The 26,793-nt window shown below is 35.7% G+C and overlaps 1 protein-coding gene across 1 annotated transcript in view; it reads right to left on the bottom strand.

Annotated features, from left to right (window-relative positions):
* Ctps (CTP synthase) overlaps positions 1-26,793 on the bottom strand; it is a 32,178-nt gene continuing 5,385 nt past the window's right edge. Inside the window, exons 3-10 of the mRNA XM_089632634.1 lie at positions 18,843-19,057; positions 17,705-17,869; positions 16,237-16,358; positions 12,856-13,110; positions 9,887-10,179; positions 8,096-8,203; positions 6,121-6,333; positions 1-2,269 (exon numbers count right to left, since the gene is read on the bottom strand). Of these exons, the coding sequence (XP_089488760.1) occupies positions 2,040-2,269; positions 6,121-6,333; positions 8,096-8,203; positions 9,887-10,179; positions 12,856-13,110; positions 16,237-16,358; positions 17,705-17,869; positions 18,843-19,057 (1,601 nt within the window). The 3' untranslated portion in view covers positions 1-2,039. The remainder of the gene's footprint in view (positions 2,270-6,120; positions 6,334-8,095; positions 8,204-9,886; positions 10,180-12,855; positions 13,111-16,236; positions 16,359-17,704; positions 17,870-18,842; positions 19,058-26,793) is intronic.

Below are 26,793 nucleotides of genomic sequence, written 5' to 3' on the forward strand. Positions count from 1 at the left end.
TGTATTTACAGTGTTTTTAATCAGCATTATAGAATTTCGATAAATTGTTGCATTAAAACAATACGTTTTTACAAGTTTACATACAGGGTACAATATGATAATCAAATATCTATTGGCACATTTCAAAATATGTCATCTAATTTACATTGAAGTAAAGATTACCACGATTTCGTGGTTTCGTTATGTTTAGACGTTTCTTTTAACAACTGTAAAATATATTTTTAAGGTCCGTCCAACCTGACAATCGACATCAATATATTTTTTTCACTTTGTTGGGAATCGAACCCGCAACCTCCCGAATCAGTCAAATACGTAGACCACTAGGTCACAACCCCCGCCTAACAACTGCGGAAGATACAATACTCAATCACCCTAAATAAGATAATATCACTAATTTAATTTAACTACATTGAATAACATTGACCATGAAAAGGCAGAAGCCCTTTAAAAGATTCCTGGCCTGCTGTGATTTTTTATGAAAAGAGGATTTGAATTGTTAACAAAATTTTGTAATTAGGTTTTTTTTTTTTGATAGGATATGTAGCATTTTGTCAAAAAGAATTTTTCAATTGCTAAAACATACAACGTTTGTCTCCAAACAGATTTAGGTGTGATGAGTTAATTTATTCCCTTCCTTTTCACAGCCAATATATTTGATGTATAAAATATTATATACATATATATATATGTATATGCAGGGTCCCCGGGGGTTAAGTGCACAAACTTTGGGATGTGCTTCTACATGTTCACATTGCTACAAGTAAAAAAGATACATAACTTTTATCGAAATTTCAAGGTAGTTTTTCAGGTACATACGTTGAATTGTTTTTATGAAAAAAATAATTTTCTTCTATGAAAAATATTTTTGTACTGAAAAAAAAACCTGCAGAATTTCAAAAAAGTTATGTATGTATCTTTTTTACTTTTACCATCATGTAGAATCACCTTCGGAAGTTAGTGCACTTTACCCCCGGACATCTTTATTAGTATACCTAAATTATGACATGGCCAAAAATTCAGCATTACATTTTGTTTATTCATTAACCATAATGTAAAAAAAAAAAACCTAAATACAAATTATTCTGCCTAATGATACTAATACAGGTACAGGCAAATCATTTTAAAGAGAATTAAACTGGTTCACAATAGTTTGGAACACCGCCCGCAGTCCCCTCTTACCCACGATACAATCTCTTCAAAATGATTCTACTGTAGATGTGTGACTATTAAATTCAGCAAGAAAGGTGTTTTTTGTAAATTTCAGCCCATTACTAAAAGTTTCCAATAGTTGATATGATGTTTTTAAATTAGTGGAGATATTACATTATTGCCATTGAGGTACTATTTCACAAAAACGGCGCTAAACAAATCATCAAAATATAATAATTATTATCAATCAATAATGAGTAAAATGTTAAGTCACGTGGCAAATTATTCTATAGAGGAAAAAATAGCAAGGTTTTCTCTTAGAATAGGAGAGAACAGAAAAGTTTTTTTGTCTTACTAGAAGTTACTACTTCTTATTTATTTATTTGTCGATACTTATAATTATAAAAAATGCTTTCTTAACAATTAAAGGCCAGTTGTTTCACAGAATTTAAAGTTCTGTAAAGGTTTTTTTCAAGTTCAAAATGATAAGAAAAATCTAATAGAACTTGAAAATGAACTTTAAAATATGATGAATAGTTCAAATTCTGTGAAAAAACCGTCCAAGTATTCTTAAATCATAATAATCAACTAAGTATGCTTATAGAACTATGAACTACTGAAACTAGGAGGTCAACTTAAGTTTTAATGATACAAAACAATGCGTGCTGAAGGAGTTAACTAATCTGTAATTTAAAATTTCCATTAACAATATTTTTTTTAATAAAAATAAGTTGGTACATAATATTAATATGTAAACCATTTTTTTTCTTTTTGTTTACATGCTAGAACAATAAAATAAACATTTAAAACGATTTGTAACACAAGTAATTAATAATAATATTTAAAATTAATTTTAATCGGAAAGAATAATATTTTTTGATAGGTATTATTTAGTGGTTGATTTTGAGATTCTCTTCATCGATGCCATTGAGGCCATTAAGGTCACTGTGGCCATTTAAGTCGCTGTGACCATTGAGGTCGCTGTGGCCATTGATGAATTTGAGCTTGGCAACGGGGGTCCATGGTTTGGTGTCTTCGTCGTTAGTTTCTGAGCCGTTGGAAACGGCCTCGTGTCCGTTGGCGATGATCAGTTCCTCCATCTTGGGCATCTCTTCTTCATCTGCAGAAGGTAATTCATATTATTTATTACTCAAGAAAAACATTTACAAAGCTTCACTGTACCAATCAAGATATTACATTGCATTACATTGCAACAGTCTCAGATATTCGTGATTTCGGAATAACCCTTGATAGTAAACTACAATATAACCTTCATATGCATCAAATCACAAATAAAGCTGCTAAAATGTTAGCTTCATGTTATGCTTCATCATAAGAAACACAAAACTTTTTAATAGCATTGATATCATTAAGCAACTCTACTTTGCCTATAAGTCATTTGGAGTTTGCATCAGTTGTTTGGTCTCCATTTTACAAAATCCACATAAACAAAATCAAAGCAATTCAAAACAAATTCCTAAAATATCTTTGTTACAAGTCATTTGTAAGATTTAATAATTATGCAGAGGCAGCTTCATACTTTAAAATTGATTCACTGAGTGTACGGAGGCATCATAAGGATGCACTATTCCTGTATAAAGTAGTTAACAATAATATTCAATGCTCAGAGTTGCTAAACAAGATTCCATTCAATGTACCTGCGCGTTCAACACGCTCTTGTGTCCTGTTCAGGGTTGATCAAAGCAAAACGAACTCTAAGCAGAATTCTTGCCGGAACAGACTATGCAATAATTACAATAGCGTATTATCCAAGGTTGATATTTTCAGTTGCGAATTTACCAAATACGAGAGGTCCATAAAAGAATATTTCTCTGATGGTTGGTGAATAATGTTAATGTCTCTATTGTTTATATCTCTATTATGATTTGATTTATATCTACAACCTCTCTCCATGGCTATAAATGTATTGTTTTGTAAATTTTTCAATTATATAATCTTTTGTTTTGTATAAATCTTTTAATTCATATTCCTTTCTCACAAATTTAATTTACTTATTCCATATTATGCTGTCTCAGTAGAGGTAAAGTCATAAGGAGGAAATCTATAATTGGTTTTATTTTAGCTATACAATACTTATGTACAAACTGATTAAATGTAAACTGTCGATTTTCCGAAAATTAATAAATATATAAATATTACAGGGTGCAGCAAAACAGACAGTGCAGTTTTGAAGGACCGGTACTTCTCGTGTGGTGGGAGTAGGAACCTGGGATCATTGTGTCGGGAGGGTCGTACCATTTTCAGTCGTTACCGTGGTTCGGTGGTCTGGACAACGCCGGGGCTTCGTCGTTTCTTGTGAATGGCCGTTTTAGCACCCAGTAGGCTTTCCGGCTGAAATTTACGACTTCTTCCTGTGGGAGGAAAAATCGGTAGGAAATCGCCGCTATACCCGTCGAGGTGTGCCAAAAAGCAGCTGAAAACTTCAGAATTCGCCTTCATCAAAGCATCTCTACTGGGGGCCATCATCTTCCTAATATCATCTTCAGGACTTGATGCATAAAAAGACATGATGTACCGAGTAAAATAAAATCCATTTCTGTAAGTTTGGCCATTTTTTTGTATGTTTTGCCGCACCCTGTATTAAGATCAAGATATCAATAAGTATGATAAAGATAAGTAACAAAATTTTGCAATCTTCCGTTTGTCTATAAATCCATAAAGAAGAGTGTCTGTGGCTTGGTCTTTATACAAATCTAGAGTTTTATTCCGAGATGAAATGAAATTTTTAACAATTAACCTTCAAAGCAAGAGGAAGGTCACTGTCTACATACACGAGCTTTTGAAAAACCACCCCCCATCACCTTTTCCCACCAATTAAAGCAAACTTTTAACACTTGATGAAATTTAGCACACTAGATAAAATAAGAAGAAAATTAGTGTCTGCATCTAATTTAAAAAAACTTTGCTTAAAGCCCGTGTAACGCCGGGTACATTAGCTAGTTACGTATAGAGAACCCATTTTGTTTAGATTAATGATAAACGATTGATGTCTTCATTAATTTACAAGTGTCAAAAAGAGAAGTTGGGGTACCCATTAGTGTATTCCAAAGCAATGGTAGAATGTAAACAATCCTGAATGTAGAGTACGAATATTAGGCCAATGTCAAGGTGAGTGCTGTCACAAGGTGGGATCAATATCTAGGCCAGATTCAAAACACGGTGGAGGTCACTGTCAGTGTCAGGTCGAGGTCAACCTGAGGCAGACAATGTCATAGCTAATGTGTCGCATTTCAAACCAATATTTTTCAGGATTTTCATTTTAATTTTATACAATACATAATTATTATTAATAAAAAAAAAGGTTAAATGTTTAATAGAATTGCGGTAGGTACTTTCTTGAAACTTGTCCATCATATATACTGACGGCCGGCATAGTCCAGTGGTAACGCATTGGACTGCCATTCCGAAGGTCGCGGGTTCGAACCCGGCGTGCGCAAATAAATTTTATTTGATTAATTTGTGTTATTTCACAATTAATTAATTAAAATAATACATAGTATATTTGCGGCACGTTCCAGAGTGGAAGATACTACCAGTATCGCCCTGGTGTAAGACCACTATTCAGAATTGAAACGTTGCTCCAAATGGCTTTAGCCGTGTTTAGTGACTAGATCTGAATAGCCAGGTACTTCCCCACCTTCCTCTTTCCCCTCCCCACTTACCTTCAGCCTCACAACATCCCCCAATTGGGGATGCCATAGTCTCACTGGCTCCAGACGGGAGCAGTTGGGACTCTTGTGAGGTATTCACTATAAAAAAAAAAAAATTAAAAAAAATATTTGAATGTATTCCATTTTTAAAGTGCATCAAACAAAAAAAAGTTAATTGTTTTGTCTTTTGACAGGTTGATAATGGTGGGAATATATAAGTTTGGGAGGGAAAGGATAAAAAGCATGAGATTATTGGGTAGAAATAATGTATGTAGATTTGTTACTGGGTATATACAGGGTGTATCGGCACGTACCCGACAAACTTTAACCATCTATTCCTTAGCACATTTGGAGTAAAAAATGTTATGGGCACTTTGCTGTCCGGTAACATTTTTTTTCAATTAAAAACAAAAAAAAAATCAAAAATCCACACTCCGTCACTGTCATTGGAATTGTTTCTCGCGTTCAACAGCTGTTATTAGCAAGTGTGTCAAAAAGTGTCCTCGCTCTTTCGTACACACTAAATAATAAAAGTTAAAAATGAGACGAATGGTGCCGTGCCATTTCGTTGTGATTGCAAAAGCGCGCCAATGTAGGTACGTACGTACATTATTCAACGAAACTCAACCAAAATATTGCCAGACGGGTTTTCAAACTTTGACAAAGGATAAAACATTGGTGACATGTGGTGAAAATATGAATAATAAATTTTTTATTAAAAAAAAATGTTACCAGACAGCAAAGTGCCCATAACATTTTTTACTCCAAATGTGCCAAGGAATAGCTGGTTAAAGTTTGTCGGGTACGTGCCGATACACCCTGTATAATTAATAGAAAAATAAGAAATTTAGTACTTTTAATATTATGTATTGTTGTTAAAAATTTAAATGGTATCAATGATATTAAAATTGGTTATTCACACTGAATATTACTTATTTAAATTTTTTTTTAAATAACTTTGATATAGGTAGAGATTTGCAACTTTTATCTTATCTAGCACCTAAACAATCTGATGGTAACATAGAATAAAGAAGAACACAAAAAATGCCTTGTGGAGATGTTCCATGACCCAAATAAGGCCAATCAGGCCTTAAATTTCCAATACAAATTTCACCATGATTACGAAATTCAAATGGGATGGAGATGTACAATGTTAGGCAAGACATAGAGTGCAAGCAAGCCAGTGATAACATTTGTTTCCATTCAAATTTGTATGGAAGGCACTTCTAGTTTTCTTCTTTATTCTATAGTTCGTTGGTCAGATGAGCTCTAAGTGAGAAATTGTAATCAGTTCTCTTACCCGAGCTGACGTCGGACATGGTCTTGGGGCTGAAGCGGCAGCCCTTGGACAGGTAGGGCTTCAGCTTGCCCACGGAGGCGAGCACCAGGCCCAGGAAGGGCGGGGAGGGAGAGAGGGGGCGCGACAGGTACTCGGGGTGGAACTGCACCGAGAAGTAGAAGGGGTGCTCCTCGATACAGGCGATCTCCATGCGGTTCTTTGTTGAGTCCTTGCCTGGAAAATTACATAAATTTAACAGAATTCAGATATCGACATTAGACATTACAAACTACGGGCATGTTGTACAGATCTCAAAGTGGCAAGCCAAAGATATATGATACTTGTCATACTTTAGATTATTTTCAAATAGTACTATGTCACACTTCGCTTCAGATTATGTGCTTACCTCTAACCAAATGAGTGCCATAATGCCCTCGTGTGTGATAAGAAAATGTTGATTAACATTTCGTTAGAAAATAAATTCATATTACTTGTTATCATAAATAATACAAGTATTTCAATTTTTCCCCAATATTTTAAGTGCCATTAGAGAAAGTGAGATAGCCTACTGGCAGTAAGTGTAAGCGAGTAAGTGCAGGGTCATCTCATTTGCACATGTGATGTAGGATTATATTATTCGATGCAACTTTTGACTCTTTGCACGCGGTCGTATCAACTGTTGTTACGGCAAAAAGTCCATACTCACACGCGGCTGTATCAACTGTTGATACGGAAACTTTGAATGCCGATATTCCAGCGGTCTTTCGACATAAATTTATTTCCCGCTTGCTTGAACATTCGTAGAACTATCACGATGCTGACATCAACAAGAATTTCTCGAAAATAAAATTGTATTTCATTAAAAAACATCGATAATCAAGTGAGCCTCTTTGCGCCTTCGAGTGCTATGGTTTACAATTTTGTCAACGGATGGCGTTAGTCCAATTTTGTTATTATATTAAGTGACATAAAATTTAAGTGTTCAGTTTGAGAAAAAGTTTTCATAACTAAAAATGATAAGTGATCATGGTGTCCCACTTGTGTCTATCAACGCAGTAGCCTAAGTACACACACGCCGAGTGAATGGCGGGACCACATTCAAAAGATACGGTATGTCTTTGTATGAAATTTTATGTTTTTATTTTTATAAACATCCTTTAAAAAACCCTCGACTCTGTGCAGAAACGGGCGGTCCGTTTGATAGATTCCCCAATCTTAACAAACGGACTGCAATCTTTAGAGCACAGGCGTCAGGTAGGTATGCTGTCCTTGTTCTATCGGTATTACAATGGAAGATGCTCTGAGGAACTAGCGTCATTGATCCCTTCGGCACCGGTGCGTAGTCGGGATACACGCCAAACGCGCGCCCAACATTTGTACACAGTTGACACTTGTCACATGAGAACGGGTCGCTTCTACGATTCGTTCTTAAGTTCAACAGCTCGGCTGTGGAACGAACTGCCGGCCTCTGTGTTTCCTCCCTCCTACAACATGGGACTCTTCAAGACCCATGTTCACTCCTTCCTCTCCAAAAAAAGACCCTCCACACAGCATCCCCAAAGATGACATAGGCCCCGAGGGAAATTATTTTCTTCAGGGCCTCCTGTGTGGAGTAAATATAAAAAAAAAAAAAAAAAAAAAAAAAAAAAAACATCTAAGAGTGTTGACACACAAGGATTTGTTATCATATTGTGGAGAATTATCTGTTCTGTCTATATAGTCCAATAAATCATGCCAGAATGCTATAATTTGACATTTAATTGCGTGCATAGGTATTTGAAAATATGTACCGCGTACGGGTATAGATAAAAGGGAGCAAATTAACGCGTTCAAAAGGTTAATCAAATGTTAAATTGAAGGGAAACAATGGGTCAGTAGGATTTTAGAACCTTTGAGAATGGTGCGCTTGCAATATGAAGCAGCTGCTTCTAATTAAAACAGCTATGAACATGTCCAAACTCCCGTAGGAAAGGCACAACAAAATGGATTAGCTTACCAACGAATTTGAGTCCAGCCTTTTCTAATTGATCCGTGTAGGCGGGGTTCACTTCATACCGATGTCTGTGTCTTTCTTCAATGGAATCCTTGTTACCGTACAGTTGGGCTGGAAATGCATAAAAAATAAATAATATTAATTTCAGTCTTTGCAGCCCTAGAAATTTTGATTGCCGCAGTTATACATCATACTAATTTGTATTATTATTTCGTAAATCTAAATCGACAGGTCGACCACGGCGGCAATCGGTAGTGAATTTTCGATTTACGCAGAAATATGTCTATGTTTACGAATTTACTTTTAATATTTGAATTTGAAGGCCTTTGAATAGTCAACTTTTTTTTGTCCCTAAAAATTTTGAATTATGCGGAAATTTTGGAGTTCTCTTGCATTGACAAAAAAAATACTGCAGTTGGGTTAATCTGTAATGGTTATGACATAATCAAATTATATCTGGCTTTGTGTCTGACATCTCTGGGGATGCTGTATTGTAGAAAGGATCACATGCAAAAGCTGGCAGGTGATACTGAAACCAAGTTATATATATAAATAAAAATGTGTATGTTTGTTGGTTCAAAATCTTAAATCTCCGAAAATTCTTTACCGTACATTTTGAACTTTGAATAGGCTTGTGTTTTTATATACCTATATTATATAGATGTCACCTGTGACAGGTAAAACATGCGTTTTTGAAAAACAGTGTAATCTGTTAGTATTTTTCTTTTTAAAAAAAGCAGCACTTCTGTTGGATGTAAAAGCAACATGCGCTTTTGTTTTTCTATCTGCACACGCAAACTGAGCCCAGCAACGCGTGGCGGGGTACAGCTAGTTGAGAATAAGAATGGGTTGTAATAAAATGTTTGGCATATATTAACTATGCCATTAACATATTTATGTATTATTGATTATTTTTTTAGATAAGAGGATTGCTTATGATCAGTAATTATGGGAAATTACAAAGATAAGTACACTTATCGTATCATGTATTATTTTGGCAAGTACATATTATAATCAGGGCAATAAATCTTCCATAGTTTTTGTAGATAAAGACTCACATTTGGCACAGTTAAATATAGTAAATCTCTAAATAGATAAAATAAAGTCGCTATCCGCGTCTGTCTGTTTGTGCGCTTAGTTCTTCTAAACTAAGCAACGGATTTTGATAGGGTTTTCACTATCATGTAGAGAATTTCTTCAAGGAGGTTTATATACATAAAACATGCATATAATATTTATAGAAAGTAGAGAAAAGTTGATGTTTTGTAATCGAGTTGTAACAAAATATTTTTGGGCGCTTACATTGCTAACACTGGCTAAACCTTATGAGATACATCAAAATAATGTACTAAGGAATTGTATATCATAAAAAGGCCTACAGAAAGGTCTGTGATGGTGTACGTCTATCTCCTAAGGATAACCCCCAGCAACGCTGGGTACACGTCTACTAGTAGTATTATATATTAAAATTAGCAACACCAGTTTATGTTTCTTCTGACTGTGTTTGGATGGAATGAAAGCCCATTCATTGATGATATGTTTCATTTTGTCACAAAAAAAGAGAAAATTATGCATACATACTATTTTATCGTAAACCAACTAAATTAATTGTAGTTTACTACATCGAACCCATATGTTTTTGTGCTGGCACAATGGGAGCATTCTGCTCCGGGGGCTGACTTGCCAAGGCACTGATTATAACCTAATGCATCACACAGCATCCTCATGATTTTCACTGGCGCCAGTAGCGTTACTCAATGGTGACAGTGGTGAAACAGATAATAAATTACTTACACATGACACTCTTTGTCAGATACGTGGTCCTCTTGCCCAGCCGCATGGTGCCGCCCATCTGTCCGGGGTGGTGTTCGGGCATGTCGATGACCAGCGGATGTTTGGTGTCGGGGTCCACCTCCGTGGTGTTAGCGCCCTCGAGCCCGAGCACGTTGCGCGCAAACTCGATGACGGCCGCCTGCAGCCCGAGGCAGATGCCCAACATCGGCTTCTGCGTCTCGCGGCACCACTGGCAAGCCTCGATCTTGCCCTCCATGCCGCGTTGGCCGAAACCGCCCGGAATCACCACGCCACTGAAAAAAAAAAAACTGTTACAAAAAACAACATTTGAAACACAAGACCTTATGCACCTAACAGTGTCCGGAAACGTGAAACAAGCGGGAAACAACATTCTATAGAGAGCCCAAAGAAACGTTTTTTTTTTCGATTTAAGCATTTCAATTATTTTTTTTGGCAACTAAAGGGATAAAAAAACTTTTGGAGCCGGGTATACACTTCGAAGCATTTAATAGGCATTAAACAGGTGGTATTTTCAATTTGAAGGCGGGTATGTGTACTGCCGCCCTGGAAACTATTTTTAACCTAAAACCCCTGCCATAGTTTGTTTTGTGGTTTTCTATGTTTGGTGACTTAGCAGGGATGCCCGAATTCATGGGGTGAGGTTTGTCTACGTCTTGACGACGGATGCGTTTTCCCACCTTCTGCGTGGCGGGCCGGATATGAAGAGACTGGATGAGGGAGACCTTTTGACCTTGGCATTGGGAAGGATGGATTCATACGTCTGTCACTCCTGGACACATTCAACCCCCCCACCATTCCTATCCACCTCTAATATTTTTTTCTTTCTCAGAACTTCCTCTTCTTTCTTTCGCGAAAAAGACCCTCATCCCTTAAGATAGCACAGGCGATGAGGAAAAAAATTTGTGTAAAAGCTCAACACAACAAAAATTATACCACATACTCCACTCCAAATGTAATGTAGATTCACCAGCTTGTTCTACGAGTTTCTGGACGCCGTGTATAGATTGTAAGAAAAAATCTCCGAACATTTTATTGAAAAATAATTACAAATTATATAGCTGGGGGTTAAAGCTTAAGTAAAAGGCATTAGCCGAAATAAATAATATACAGTAAATGTTATTTTTACACCATGATGATAATTTCCATTCTGATAAGAATCATAAATTTTTCCCACCCCTGTGCATACACTACACGATAATAGTGTTGTATGTAATAACTCCTCTTCATTTCCTTAACCTTTTCTCTGCGGGAGACGCACGCCTGCGACGCACTGTACATGCCCTGTACGCGGGTGGCACATCTGTGCGACGCAAAGTTTCTTCGGCGTTATGGGTATGAAACATGCTTGAGCACGGTAAAACTTATACTCTTAAAAAATCTCACATCTTTACACTACTGACATCTTACGATATTTATCCATAATACGTATCCTAATCATCGATACAAAGATTTGAAGGGATCTTCCAACTCAGAGCGAAAAATGAATCAGTTTGAATTCTTCCCGCGTCTTTACACACGTTATTGCGCAGGCGCATTTTATAAGATTCTCAAACAGAGACGCTCGCCGTGTAGATTACATTGTTTTATCGAATTATTGTTTGCTTTTTCGTGGATATGAACTATTTTAATTACAGTGTACATTAAATCTGATTTATCATATTTTAAAATAAGTTCAGTTACATACATTCATTCAAACTATTGAAGAAATATAAAATTTCGTCAGTGTTAGATTATTTTCAAATAAAGATACGTGGTTAAAACTTTTTTATAGTGAAAAATCAAGTGTAAAGTTGTACAAGTTTGACTTTTTATCAATTCTTGAAAGTATTTTTATTGCCAAAATACAAAATGTCGGGTCGTGGTCTTAATGACGAAGAAATATTTGGTGCTACTTTAGAAATAGATTCAGATTTTGAAATTAGTGACAGTGACATCGATAATAATTGCGAAGCTGCTGAAATACATGAAAGCCATGATTCTGCCGTTATGCGTTGAGAACTGTTTCAAAATCACGATAAAAAAATATATTAAGTGATACATATTTACGGTGACATAATAACAGAAAAATTATTTCATTATTTTTGTAAATTTAAGTGTAGTTATTTTTTATTATATGAACCTTTTTAAGTGTGTCAATATTTCATGTATCCAGTCAAACGCGACATCGCACCCATAAATCAACCACTTACATCGCACCACAGTTGAAGAGCTCTACTCCGGCATGTTTATAATCATGTGTATCGTTAACCTTGAAATAAACATGGCCGCCCGGGCATACCATTTCAGTTACATTATGAATATATACTTCGAATTTTTATCAAGCCCCATTGATGTTCGGATTGTTTATTTATACTTGAAAAGATAATTCAAGACATAAGCGACGTATTTTTTAAAACAAATTTTAAAATCCATGCGTGATTATTGTTTAAAGTCATAAATTAGATTGATAATAAATAGCCCCGCGTGTGAACGAAGTGATACAAATTAATGACGCATAGAAAAGGTTAAAAGACTCTCCACACAGCATCACGAGATTAAATAGGCCCTGAGAGAATTTGTTTTCCTATGGCTAAACATTAGGGCCTCCTGTAAATGTAAAAAAATAAATAAACAAAAATGTGTTTATTATTTTTTGAACCTCCTGGAGTGATTTTCATAGAATAGAATCTCTCATTTTCCTGTACATTATGTACTGCATTTTTGTAAGGTATTATTATGTCGAACGGATCCCCCATGTAAAAACAGAATTAAGTGTAATAATGAAATAGCAAATTGCTAAATATTTTAAGCTTTATAGTACCATACATATTACCATTTTGATAAGAAAACACATTACACAACAAAGACGGAAACTAACATAATTAGGAGTAGTTGATAGAAAATGTAATGGTTCCGCATTCAATGGCGGCCTCATACAACTTCAATACAAGACGTAAATTCCTACTCACTCGCTCTTGCAGAGGTTCTGCCAGGCCTCGTGGTACAGCACGGGATTCTCTGTCTTCATCTCCTTCTCGAGGTTGGCAGCCTCGATGTACTTGATGTTGACCTTGTAGCCGGCCGACACAGAGGCGTGCTGCAGCGCCTTGGCGATGCTGGTGTACGAGTCCTCGAACTTGGTGTATTTTCCCACCAGCGAGATGTTCACCTCCTTGCGCAGCGAGTCCACGCGCTTGGCCAGGTCCTTCCACTTCACCATGAACCTGCACAACAACAGTACAAGGTTGAGTAACAAAATAAACAAACTTTAACCCTTAGAATAGAAACAATACTTATAAGGTCTTTCCACTTCACCATTATCCTGAAGGACAACAATACAGCAGATGCAATGCAATAGAGCAGCACGGCAAACAAACTTTAACCACGTATTTAGATCGTATGCACGTCATCAGCGATCGTCCTAAAAGCCGTTCATAGTAATCTTCTTTCTCACACGTCTTGTATGAAAATGAAAAAGATAGAAGATACCAGAATGTTGAATGTCTTTAATCATATTCCCATCGATATTTCGCGAATGGGATGTTTCTTTCGAATTGTATAACTATTATGGTATGAATGCAACTCTCTTATAAGGTTTTCCGGATGGGAAAAAAATTGGGGTCATGACCAGTAGCGGCCAGTTAATCAAGTGCTCCTAAGTTAGGAGTAGTAACAATCAATAAAATTTCCTACATAGCTAATCACAATACGAAATTCAGTTACAACATCTCACAAAGATCTTATACAATAGGTACCTACTAAGCGTGCATAAGTTGCATTGCGACTGTGTCTTTGTTCATAGCAGTTGGTTTTTGATTGCGATCCAGAATTTTACTACTTTGTTAAAATAATCTATGAACAGTCAAAAGCATAGGTGCATACAATTCTTTCCCAATTTTAGCATATCGCGGACACCGTTCTTGCTTTCACCACCGCATCGGAAGGAACAGTTTGTTTAGTAGTATGGTAAACGGAAACGAGTATGTGTGATATTCTTGTTGATATTGTGTCTTCAAAATAACATCCACACTTTTTCAGCTAATGTTCTGCTTACGACTTTCTTCGATACAAGATACAACATGTCATCATGAGATTAGTGATTAGTTGTTGTCAAGCATTGTCTCGCAGTGATGCATGTCTGGGAAGAAGTCCTCAGATCTGGGGGTTTGGAATTTTAAAGGAAGTTTTTCAGAAAAGGGTATGATATCTAGCTAATTTTGAGGAATGGCACAATCATACATTTTGTTCAGTGGCAATATTTATCAAAAAGAGGGTCATAGAGGTTTTCGCTAAACAAAAGTAGCAGAGAAATAGAGCTTCTTTATAAATAGGTAGTACCTAATATTAAATTTACTGTCTGACACTGACTTAATATTGTACACTGATGATGACTTACTGGTCATGACGACATGCGGTAGAAATGTATTGGATTCAATACATTATATATCAAAAACTCTCAATAAAAACAAGACGAAGAAAATAAATAAAATATATTAACTATCCCGCAGCCAAGTGTGGGAGTAGGTAGTACCCAAAATTACTATCCTCCATATATTAGCTTAAATACTTGACATATCATTTTAGTATTTTACATATTTCTGCGCAAATACATAAGTTACCATGAATAATTGACTGAATACTTGGGATTTCTATAGTTTAAAAGCCCATAAGACAGAAAAATGCATGGGGTCATTGGAAGACCCACCTGGTTACAGACGTTTTGTTTGGCATTTTGGCCTGTCAAGAGTTAACACACTTCGGGAAAGGTAGTTTGTTTATTTATTTAACGGACTTACGTCCAATATATTACAAAGCGACACGAGATTTGGGACAGTGTACAATGCAAGAGTAAAGGATGGTATATAAAAGCAGAGACAAACAGGGAAAACATAAGAAAATAGAAATTAAATAGAAGTGTCATGTCAAGTCAAGACCTTGCTAAAACTAAAGTGATACAAAATATCCTCAATTGTATAGTGAGCAATAAAAAACATTCCGACTTGTATCAAAAAAATCAAGGTCTTGATGTGAGTTGACTATTCTACATATTCTGGACAATGGTGAATTATAAGCATAATTAGTCGAGTGTTAATTGAGGAAGAGCAGTTCTTTATTTCTGAGTCTACGAGAAGGTATGTTGAATGAGATGAGTTTTAGTAATGTAGGTGAGTCAATAATATTGTTGATAATTTTATAGAAACAAATGTGATCAGATTTTTTCCGACGGTCTTCTAAGGAGAAAGGTTTAGAATTTGTTCAATTTCATAATACGGGTAACTGCCTCTTTCTAATCCTAGCCTCCTAGCAATCCCTTTTAGGAACCGATGTTGAACGGACTCAATATGACGAATATGGATAGCATAAAAATGAGACCATATAACACAAGCATATTCAAGATGGGGGCGAACCAAGGAACAGTAAAGAGTTCTAAGGGTTTTTATATTTTTGAAGTCCCGAAAAGAAAGCTTGCTGTCAAGAGAGACACCAAGGTCTTTAATAAGCTTAAATTATAAGCATTTATTATTTAGTCTGTATTCGAAAATAATCGGATTTTTAGTTCTGTAGAAGGACATAATTAGTTCTAACCGTTCTTTCGATTGATGCTTAACAGCGGGAAGGGTAGTTCTATCTTTTGCGCCAGCCTCATTTCAATGGCAGAAAAGACGGAATTATTCATTGTTTTTATATGAATATAATATACCAATCTTCATATATACAAGTCTTCTTTTATATCTATCTTCGTGCCTTTTGTTTACATCGGTATTTCAACAAAATAATAAAAGTAATGATTGGATTATTTGTATAGCGTGGTTTTTGTGAGAAAATCACCTAAAGGGCGCTTAACAACTTAATTTATACATTTAATCTATTCCTATTACTTAGACTGGACATATATTAGACACAATTATCTTCCTTCAATGATTAAATATTACAATGAGGTTCGTCATCCCTAATAAAATTGAATATTAGTGAATTTATTCTGGATAAATAATAGATTAATTACTATTCTGATGGGGAAATACAAAGATATATGCAGATTGACTGCCATATAATCAATTTATTTATAAATACATAGTTATACATTACGTCTGCAATATAAACAAGTCTTTAGATCACATTTCAATGAAAAGTGTTCCCATATGCAAAGTATGTCTGCAATTAACTATTGTTCTCATATCTCTTGATTGGTAAATAATGGTAAAACTGAACATGGACAGATTTTCAGCTTAATAGTGTAATAGTAATGGTGTAATAATTGTTGTTGACAATTGATATTTGTAATGGCAAGAGTAAATACTTAAATATGTACATACTGACAAAATTTAAAAAATGTGATATTTTCAACTTACTTTCCTGGGCGTGGAATGGGCACATTGAGGTGAAGTCTGTCAATCAGGAATTGAACAACTCCTTGGGACTCCATCAGCAGGGGAACGTGGTACAGGGAAGACAGGTCGTGGATGCAAATGACCTGGAAAACAAACAACACTTTTGTTAAATCAACCTCATAATACATCTATTTTCAATATTTCACCTAGTTATGTCATCTATTGGGCTGCCTTGTAGCCAATTTCAAAGATTTTTGTTTGGCTCAGGATTGTACCTTCCTTCCCAGGGACTGGAGTCAACCACGCTAACAACCTCGCCAAATGCTGATTGGGTAGGACCGAAATTTATTTTGTATAAACTGCTGTAATGTCATCCAATTTCAGAGAAATGTGTAATGTCCATATGTGTGTACGTGATTGCAATCAAAAGTTGATAGATTGCATTGTCATCGACAACGAGTCTATCTGCAGAGTTTCAGCTCGATCGGATGTCTGAAAGTGGATTAAGATGTGCATTCATTCATTCCCGAAAACAAAAATGAAATTCATATGTATTTAAAAAAAGCTAAAAAGAACCATGAGTAATGTAATAAATATTTCACAAATTAATTAATTTTGATGGCAAAGGGCCTGCTATTATGAACTTTCTTTGTTTCGCTGTGTTATTGTCATTGACTGAGCGTGGCGAAGTCCTGTTTTAACCCAACCGTTTTGCATTTAGTCTGTAAATTTGACTGTACTTTCCATTTCTAGAATGTGGTCGTTTTGATGGTTCAGTAAAGAATCTTTTTTCAAATGTGAAAAAGTTGTGTTTATTTAACTTTTTTAATTGCATGTTTTAATATTTTGCCTGAAAATGGTTTGAAAAAAAAAATGTCATTGAGATAGTGATGTTTCTTTGAACAATTTGTACAATTCCTTATTTGAAAATTTTAAAATGTTACATAAAATATGGTTCATAATTAAGTAGGTAGAATACTACTCCTAACAAATCTTATGATTTCGGAGGAAATTTTGGTTTTGATTTTTAACAGTGTTTAATTGTTTAACAGGTTGGCTGCCAGTCTTGACAGTTGCCAGGCTTGGAAAACATGGGAATTATAAACTTGAACAGCTCTGTCACCCATATTCAAAATGCAAGAATTTTCAAACTGGAGTAGATAGTCAAAAACAGAGCGCACACAATTTTTTATTTTCGATTCATTCAAACGTTGGGCCAGCATAAAAAAAACACATTGTGACGGTTGCCGTATTTACACTGCGCATTGAATGTTGTATTGACGTGTACCCCAATTGGCGGGTGCGGAGTTTCTCGAGACATTCGAACTTTGGCAGAGTTGAAAGTAAACCTGTTAAATAAGATAAAATAGAAACATACGTTTCTAGACGGAAGGTTTACTGTGGTGAGATCTGTGTTATAAACTAATTTATCAGTCTAGGAGCTTCGATAGATCAGCAGCCCTCTGCTAACGGAGTAAAGGCTAATTACCTGTTCCGGTGCGACATGACAGAAGTTGGATATCTTTTCCTTGACGGAGAGCCCCACGGGAAGCTCGGAGCGGCAGACTATCAGGTCTGGAGTCAGGCCCAGACCCCTCAACTCTCGCACCGAGGATTGGGTGGGCTTGGTCTTGGCTTCTCCTGTGGCACGCGGCTGGAAAGAAAAAATTATTTAATACAAATTATATGAACACTTCAAACATTATGATAAATAAAGTCAGAATTTATCACTAAAAAGTGCAGACTGCGTGGCACAATTTACTGTGTGAATCGCACTTTATTATTATAAACACCCGTTAAACATATTTGTCAAAGTGACATTCTTGACGTGAAGATTTTTCGAATAAAAATCTGAAAGTGATAATTTTTTTTATTTATTTATTGTGATTGTGTTTGACTTCGGCACACGGCTGATGCACAGGTATGTGATTTGGAAAATCAAGCCCACGACGCGGCTGACGCATACGTGTGGTCAAGCGACACCTAAGATTCAAATCAAAATTTCGAAGAATGGTGCTCAAACCGGGTTTAAAACGTGGCTTATTCTTTATTATATTGAAATCTGTTGAAATTTTCAAGAAGAAATATCTTTACTTCGTTGGCCAGATATACGAAACAACAAAGTGCACAATTCCCAGGAGGCCATCTCCCGCCAGTAGTCTTTAAGTATATCTCTCTCGCTTCGGTTTCATTTATTTAATTTTATATTTTGTCTGTATCAAAAATTGTTCCACACATGTTTTATTGTAATCAAAAATTCAAGATTACAAACAAGTAGGTGTTTTAAATGATAAAAAAAATGTCAAAATCGAGATGGTGGATGTTTCAAAATTGGAACTATTCCAAGCAGCCAGCAGCGTTAGTAAAAATCCAATAGCACTAGTTTTTGAACTTTCGGCATCTGAGTCCAGATTAAAGGACCGCTATGCCACTGAGGTTGCCAAAAACATATTAGTAATATTAACCCTTTGGAATAAGAAGGTTCCATCTGACATGGAAATGCTATGTGATAATGAACTCTAAAATAGCTTTCTATAGAGCCCATTATCGCACAGCATTTATGTGTCAGATGGAGCCTTGTCATTTCAAAGGGGATGCCGTTTGAACGAGGAGTCGGTAATTCTCACCGAAGGCACCAGAGAGACGTGCGCGCAGCAGAAGTTCTCACGCTTGACGCGGAACTGGAACTGGCGGAAGGCCTCCACAAAGGGCATGCCCTCGATGTCGCCGATGGTGCCGCCCAGCTCCACGATGCACACCTGCGGCTGCTCATTGCCACACACGGGCACCTGCGCCACTCGCGACACCCACTCCTGGATGGCGTCTGTTATGTGGGGCACCACTGAAACAATGTACAAATACACCAATAAAAATAAAGAATATAGGGAGGCACTTAAATCTAAAACAAACAAACAATTGGTTGCCTTCAAATACCAATATGATTATTATGATGACGATTAACATTTGAAGGCCACCTCTCCCGGATAGAGTTGAGGTTGCGTCTCAGTCACAACCTAATCTTAAGAACTTAATTATATTATTAAATTTGATTTTAATTAAGTTTAAAAAAAAAAATCGTGTTTTTTCATTTTCACATTCTACAATACAAATGTTGATATTCTTACAATAGTTAACCAAAATGGTAATTGAGAGCAATTTCTATTCCCAATCTATTTTTTTTTTCCAAAAACATTTGAGCAACATCAAAGTTAATAATATGTATTTAGGATGGTACCATTTTTGAGAAAAATAAACTAAAGGGCTCTTTACAAATCATAGAGTGAAACAGAGACTTTATTTTTTATTGATGGTTTTAGGGACCAAAAAAGTTTATTTTAAAATCTCAAATAATGGACAAAAAAAGAAAAAAAAAAAAATTTGGTTAGTAAATTTGTGTTAAGTAATAATTTGTATTCGCTAATAAATTTGTATTTACTAATAAGTTTGTATTAGCTAATGAATTTGCATTAAGGCGATGTCATACGTAGTAATGCAAAATCATGTGTTTTTGGTTTGAAAATTTGGTCGCCTAGAAATGTTTCAGAAGCCTTAATTAAATACTGCAAGTAGAATACATCTTGGCCTTTGAAATAATCGAGTATTTTTTTAATAAGTCTTTTTGTAAGCCCATAAAAAAATAATGTATAGGCCTATGAAAACTGCTTTAAAGTTCAAAATCTCTTTCTTACGAACCCATTTTCGGTTATGATTTTATTGTATAATGTGGCAAATTAAGTTATTTATAAAATGATCGGAAAAAAATTAAATATTTATGCCTGAACATCCACAAAATAAAATAAAAGGCACTTTTTGGCCATGTTTTTTTCTTGCATAAATCAAAATAAGCGGATGGTGTAGAGCGGGAATTTAAACTTTATCGCCATCTACGTAAGGGTTGTTATTGATAGCGGCTCAATTTAGAATATTACACGACGTAGTGCATCGCCTTAACCAATAAATTTTGAACTCCTCAGGCCCTCGGCCATATTCTGATTCTGACGGTCGGAGTATTTCTGTTTTGCAATAAAATGCAAATAAATGGAATATTTCTGAACGTATCCAAAAACTAAATATTGTTTTTAAAAGATGGTGAAATACGCTCTCATATTTTATTATTAGAAATAAACATATATTTTTTGAAATATTAAAATTTTGAATGCAAACACATAAGATCAAACATCATCGATTATTCTATATCGCCCGGAACGCACGTCTTTTTGTCGCGCTAAAATTTTGTTTCTGTTTCCTATTATCAGCGCTTGATAATTAACCGAAATGGGTGACAGTAACGAAATTTTGATTGGGCTTCACCTACTAACGAAAACGATTGAAAGTTTGAGTGACAAAATGTTGTTTTTTGAAAGGGAACAGAATTCCCTTAAAAATTTACTGACAACGTATGTCGGTAGTGTTAAAATGTGTACATGTACATGCAGTGTCTCTTCGTCGAACGCCGCAGGTCCGATCCCCCCGGACCCGCGCGTCTTGCCCGCCGCGCCTGCCGCCGCCGCACTAGCGGTCACTACTTTACTACGCTCGCCCCCCTCCGCCCCGCAGCTCCCAACGGGGCCCAGCGACGTACAGACAAACAGAGCGGCTAGCCCACCGCCTGCCACAACCCAAGCTGCCTTAGTCGGCTGCCCCAACGCTCGTAAGATTACCACGAGATCTGCTACAAAAAAGGGCAAATCGGAAGTAGACCCTCAACCTGCTACAACATATGCTTCAATGGCATCATCTGTTCCAGATCCATCGGTTCCGATGTTCGGCCCATCTAAACCGAAGAAGATGTCAACTCCCGTTGCCCAACCTACCGATACTATAACATCGAAGACTGCAGAAACCGATACAGCAGAATCCAAATCGGAAACAGAAGCCTATACCTCCACTTCGGCTAACCCCAATTGGCGCCGAGTCACGCATAGGAAAAAAAGACGACCAGTACTTCATGGTACCGCGACTGAGCATAAAGGCCTCATAGCCGTTGAAAGGCGCAAGTATATTCATGCCTGGCAATTCGATGTCAACACTACGGTCGAGGATATTGTAAATTTCCTTCTCAATATAAACAAAGAAATTGTTTACGATGTTGTCAAATTGACAGCCAAAGCTGACTACGCCTCTTTCCGGATTGGAGTCCCGGAATCGAAGCTTTCATTTTTTATGGACCCGAACATATGGCCAAATCATGTTGCATTCAATGAGTGGTTTTTTCGGAGAAACGTTGCAACCAATGATAAAACGAAACACTCTAAGAGTGAGAAGTAATTCTAACCTCTCTATCTATTACCAAAACGTTCGAGGGCTAAATACGAAATTGGCATTATTTAAAAACAACCTATTTGCTCGAGATAGCTTAGATTTAATAGCAATCACTGAATCGTGGCTGAAACCAAGTGTGCATAATTCAGAGCTATTTCCAGAAAATTATGTTGTCTTTCGTCGTGACCGCCTCACACGAGCGGGGGGTGTCGTCCTGGCTGTTCGTGCTGATTCTGTAACCCATGCTGAGAGGATTTCTTCAATGGACCTCCCCGACACTGAATCCCTGTGGGTGAAGCTATCCTTGAAATCTTCAACTGTTTTCGTATGTGTGATATATGTGCCACCTCGTTCTTCAACTTCGTTATACTACAACATGTTCGAAAAAATAGAAAGTAATTATAATCTTCTCAGTGACAAAAATATCTTAATATTAGGTGATTTGAACCTCCCTTCCTGTAACTCCAATATTGTGAACATGTTTAACTATTTTAAATGTTTCTACGGTTTGCAAGAATATAACTTGATATGTAATGATTATAATAACACTCTGGACGTAGTTTTATGTAATGCCAAGGATCTTATAAAGTGTGTTGAGAAATGTCATGACCCTATTACAAACGAGGACAAGCACCACCCTGCTCTGTCTATAAGTATTAGTGAAACTCACTCAGGTGTTGCAAATTCATGTCTAAACCCAAGTCCAATAGAAGTTCCCTCCTATCATGGAGCTAGAACCATAAACGCATGGAGATTCAACAAAGGAAATTTCCACTTATTATATGAATTGCTTTCTGAATGCTCATGGCAACCGGTCTGCCAAAGTTCAACAGATATAAATGCATTATGTACAAATTTTTACAATTCAATTTACAATATATTCGACAAGTGTATACCCATTTCCACACCTCGCACTACGGCACACAGAGTATATCCTAAGTGGTACACCAATAGTATTATTTCAAATATTAAAATTAAACATATTTTTCATAAGCGATGGAAAAAAACACGTCACAACTTGGACTATGCTAGTTTTTCAGCCTATCGCTCCATCGTAAAACATGAAATCAGTGAAGCTTTTAAAAATCATTTAACTTCAATGGAAGAAAAATTATCTATCGATCCCAAACAGTTTTGGAAGTACATTAAGGATCTAAAAAAATCCAACAACTCATTTAAGTCTATGATTCTTGACGGAGAGGAATTGACTACTGATGATAAAATCGCAAATAGTTTTGCGACCTTTTTTTCATCTGTTTACAAAAATGTCCAACCAACTCTCAATATTGACTCTACCCTTCACACTGTACAGATTGGGCCCTCATTCGACCTGGTCAGTATTTCAGAAAAAGATGTTAAGGAGGCACTCTCAAATTTAAAGAAACCTCACTCCATCGGTCCTGACAATATTCCAACATTTATACTAAAGGGTTGTTCCGACCTTTTAATACCACCATTATGTCATCTCTTCAATGTTTGCCTAAAAAACGGGATTCTCCCAGACATCTGGAGATTAACTAAAATAACCCCTATCTACAAGAAGGGAGATAAACGCGATATCCGGAATTATCGACCAGTTGCCGTTCTATGTTCCATCATGAAAATATTCGAGAAAATTCTACATAAATATATACTTAATCACGTTAATCCAATTCTTGATGACCGTCAATATGGTTTTAGACCCCAGATGTCAGTAACATCAAACCTCTTATGCATCTCAGATTTCTTATCACAAACTCTCGACAATCGGGGACAGGTGGATGTTGCTTATTTCGACCTGGAAAAAGCATTCGACAAGGTTGACATCGACATTCTTCTAAATAAGCTAGCTTCATTTGGTTTTTCCAAAAGACTACTCTGTTTTTTTGCTTCATATTTTCGAAATCGTAGACAGTTTGTTTATTATAAGGGTTCCAGTTCTTTGGAATTCACAGTTTTTTCTGGAGTTCCTCAGGGGTCTATCCTTGGACCACTTCTGTTTCTGATTTTTATCAACGATATTGGTTCAGTCATCACACATTCGCTGTATTTACTATTTGCAGATGACTTGAAACTATATCGTTCAATAAAAAACCATCTTGACTGTATTCTCCTTCAACGTGACATTGACTGCGTCTCAAACTGGGCCAAAATAAATGGCTTGAACTTCAGTACACCCAAGTGCAATATCGTCTCCTATACAAGATCAAAGAAACCGCATGTATTTGAATATACAATCAATGAAATTATTCTCCAACACCTAAATCAAATCAAAGATCTAGGAGTTATTTACGACAGCAAACTAACCTTTCACCAACACATCGATGATTTAATAAGCAGAGGATACAGGCTTCTCGGCTTCGTAATTAGAAACTCATATCCGTTTCGTAACACAAAAACACTGACGTTATTATATAACACACTAGTCCTAAGTGTACTTGAATCAAACTCGATCATCTGGGCTCCACATGAATTAACATACACTTTACGCATTGAAAGAGTCCATAAAAATTTTTTAAGGTTTTTATTCTCGCGGCTCTATGGACGTTACCCTTGGCTTTACCCATCGATTTATATATTAGGCATGACCAATTACCACTCCCTAGAGACACGTAGAGGTATTGCTTTGCTTAAATATTTTTTCCAACTAATAAACGGTCACTTATCTAATAATGAGATACTGGCCCAATTAAATTTTTTTGTACCAGAGTCTCACTCTCGAGGACGTCATCACAATCTTCTATATAGTAGAGCAAGCCGCACTAATTTATTAATGAACTCACCTGTGGGGAGAGCTACGTGCTTTTTGAATGCGGTAGATAAGAAATTAGATTTATTTTTTGTGTCCTATAGCGCATTTACGAGATTTTTGGCATTGCATATACACTGCATAAATGGTACAATTATAACGTCTTAGGCTTTATTACCTGTAATTGTTATAAATAAATGTACTAATTATATATATAAATAAATAAATAAATAAATAAAAAAATAATTAAATGGCTCACTTTACGTTTTTTGTAACTTAAATTACCGATAACGAGAAATTTTTTTACAAAAACACAGTTATTTTATTAGACAAATATATTACAAACATTATAGTCACCTCACTGTTTTCATAAAAAAATAAATTAATAAAAATTCTCATAATTTTTTTTCAAATTGCGGTCGGTATCTTTGGTTTCAAAACGTGCACATTTTGATTCTTCTGTGGTTAACTACTAGATTTTAATATAAAGCATGTTATTTTCTTTTTCTAACACCGTTTAGATCATATTTCTCACTACAAATGTAAGGAAGATACAATGATTTCTGTGAGACTATATGAGTTGTTCCCAAAAGCAAACAAATTAACCTGAATGAAGGGTTAACTAATAAATTTGTGTTGATTAGTAAAATTGTATTAATTAAGAATAATAATAATAAAATATTTTCAGAGTAACTACTAACTAGATTTATGAATACAATAATTCTTAGTAATCATGTTTCCTGCGTTTAAAGTTTTTCAGGTTAACTATTAACTTTATCTTTATTAAAACCACAATGATTATTTTATTTGAAATTTTAGGAACCCATAGAATTTATCATCCAAATGAGTTGCACCTTCTGAAAATCATCTAATTGAGAATTTGATTAATTGACTGCATTAAGTGTTTTCAATCAATTAATTCCCTCTTTTCTATTAACTCAAGGCTTGGTGCATGCTAATCTCATTATACCGGTAGACATAAAGAGTGCATATTTACATAATTTACTAGCGATAACAGGTTTCAAAGCAAGAAGCCATTTTCGAAAGCACACATCATAAACTGGCATAATATCATTTACCTCTGAGGCAAAAATACCTCTGCACATAATGGAAAGTTGACAACAAAAAAATATGAGATTAACAGTTTAATTATAAACCTGACTAATTAACATCAACACCATGTGGGATACAGAGCAATAGAATGGAATGATAAAATGGTTGAAGCATTGAAAGAATGCTTTAATTGCGTGGATAAAGCTCTGATAAGAGGAATTGAGAGTGTGAAGGATTCTGTTATGATAATATTTATAAGATTGTATAATATAACTAAGTCGGCCTTTGTTTGAAGTGTGGGAAAGGCTTTGAATTATCTCCTCTATAAAGTGAAATGCGATTCTAGTCGTTTACAAGCGACTCTGCAATGCATGGCGTATTGTTAGCTGAAAGACTGCCCTAAAATACTGATTTACAGCAAAAAAATTACAAAACTTAGCAAACTTTTCAACAATCAAAAAATACAGTTTCTAAATTTTTGGTCAAGCAGAGTTAATTTGCAGAAGTATACAGCATACAAAATAGATGAAATTGTGACTACCACAGTTCCAACTGAAATTCAATCTTTTTTTGATTAATTTCTGCTCTCTAATAATATTTACTTTGACCGTATGGGTCATGGGTAATGGATCTAAGAAGAAATCCATTGTTGTATATTTGGGACAATTAACATGTCTATGAGATACTTGATCATTCAATTCTAAAGGTACTGGTAAACAAGCAAGAAAAATTGCCAAAAAATTGCATTGAAAGTAAATATTGGTGTATCCCGTCAAGATTGCCGTAAAGTATAAGACAAATTCACAGCACACAAAATTTATCTCCTGCAATAACTCCACCAAACTTGTATTGAAACTTGGAAGCAAAACTGTAAAAAGTTGCTGGTTTACCAGAGTCTTGAGGAACCTGACGGACCACGATAATTTGTATAGTGGTAAAAAAAGTGAGGGACGTTCAAGGAAGACTAAATGAATCAAATACTTTGGTCATGTCATGTCAAGAGTCAGAATAATATAAGATTATGTATGAGACGATGCATCAATGTGATTTAAGCTAGGAGCTGACAAGCTGTCAAGACAGAGTTGTGTGGCGATCCATCCTCTCTGCCTAACTTCAGAGAAATGGCATGATGGTTAGTAGTTTCATTTATAATATAAGCCTCACTTTTGTAAAAAATACTCAAGAGTACTAGATAAAGGTGTGGTCTTCAGTTTATCATTTACTTTGTGTTTACCAAATGTAAACGAAAGATAAAATCAGGAAGTTGTATAAGTTAATGTAATTTTTATCTAATCTATTATTAGTACTCGATTATCGCATTTACGAAGAAAACCAACAATTTTCTTGGAATTATAATATTAATACTCATTGTAAATATTTCACACAACAGCTGTAGAACCATTTGTTTAAGGTTCAAAGCACTCTATGACTTATATCACAACAATGAGAAATGTAAATATCTAAGGAAATTTATTTTTCAACTGCGGCAGGAATTAAACACACAACCCCCATGACTAAAACGTCAAATGTGTACA

The sequence above is a fragment of the Hesperophylax consimilis genome, chromosome 6 (genome assembly GCF_061612785.1).
Source record: "Hesperophylax consimilis isolate HC1 chromosome 6, BYU_Hcon_1.0, whole genome shotgun sequence".
Taxonomy (NCBI): domain Eukaryota; kingdom Metazoa; phylum Arthropoda; class Insecta; order Trichoptera; family Limnephilidae; genus Hesperophylax; species Hesperophylax consimilis.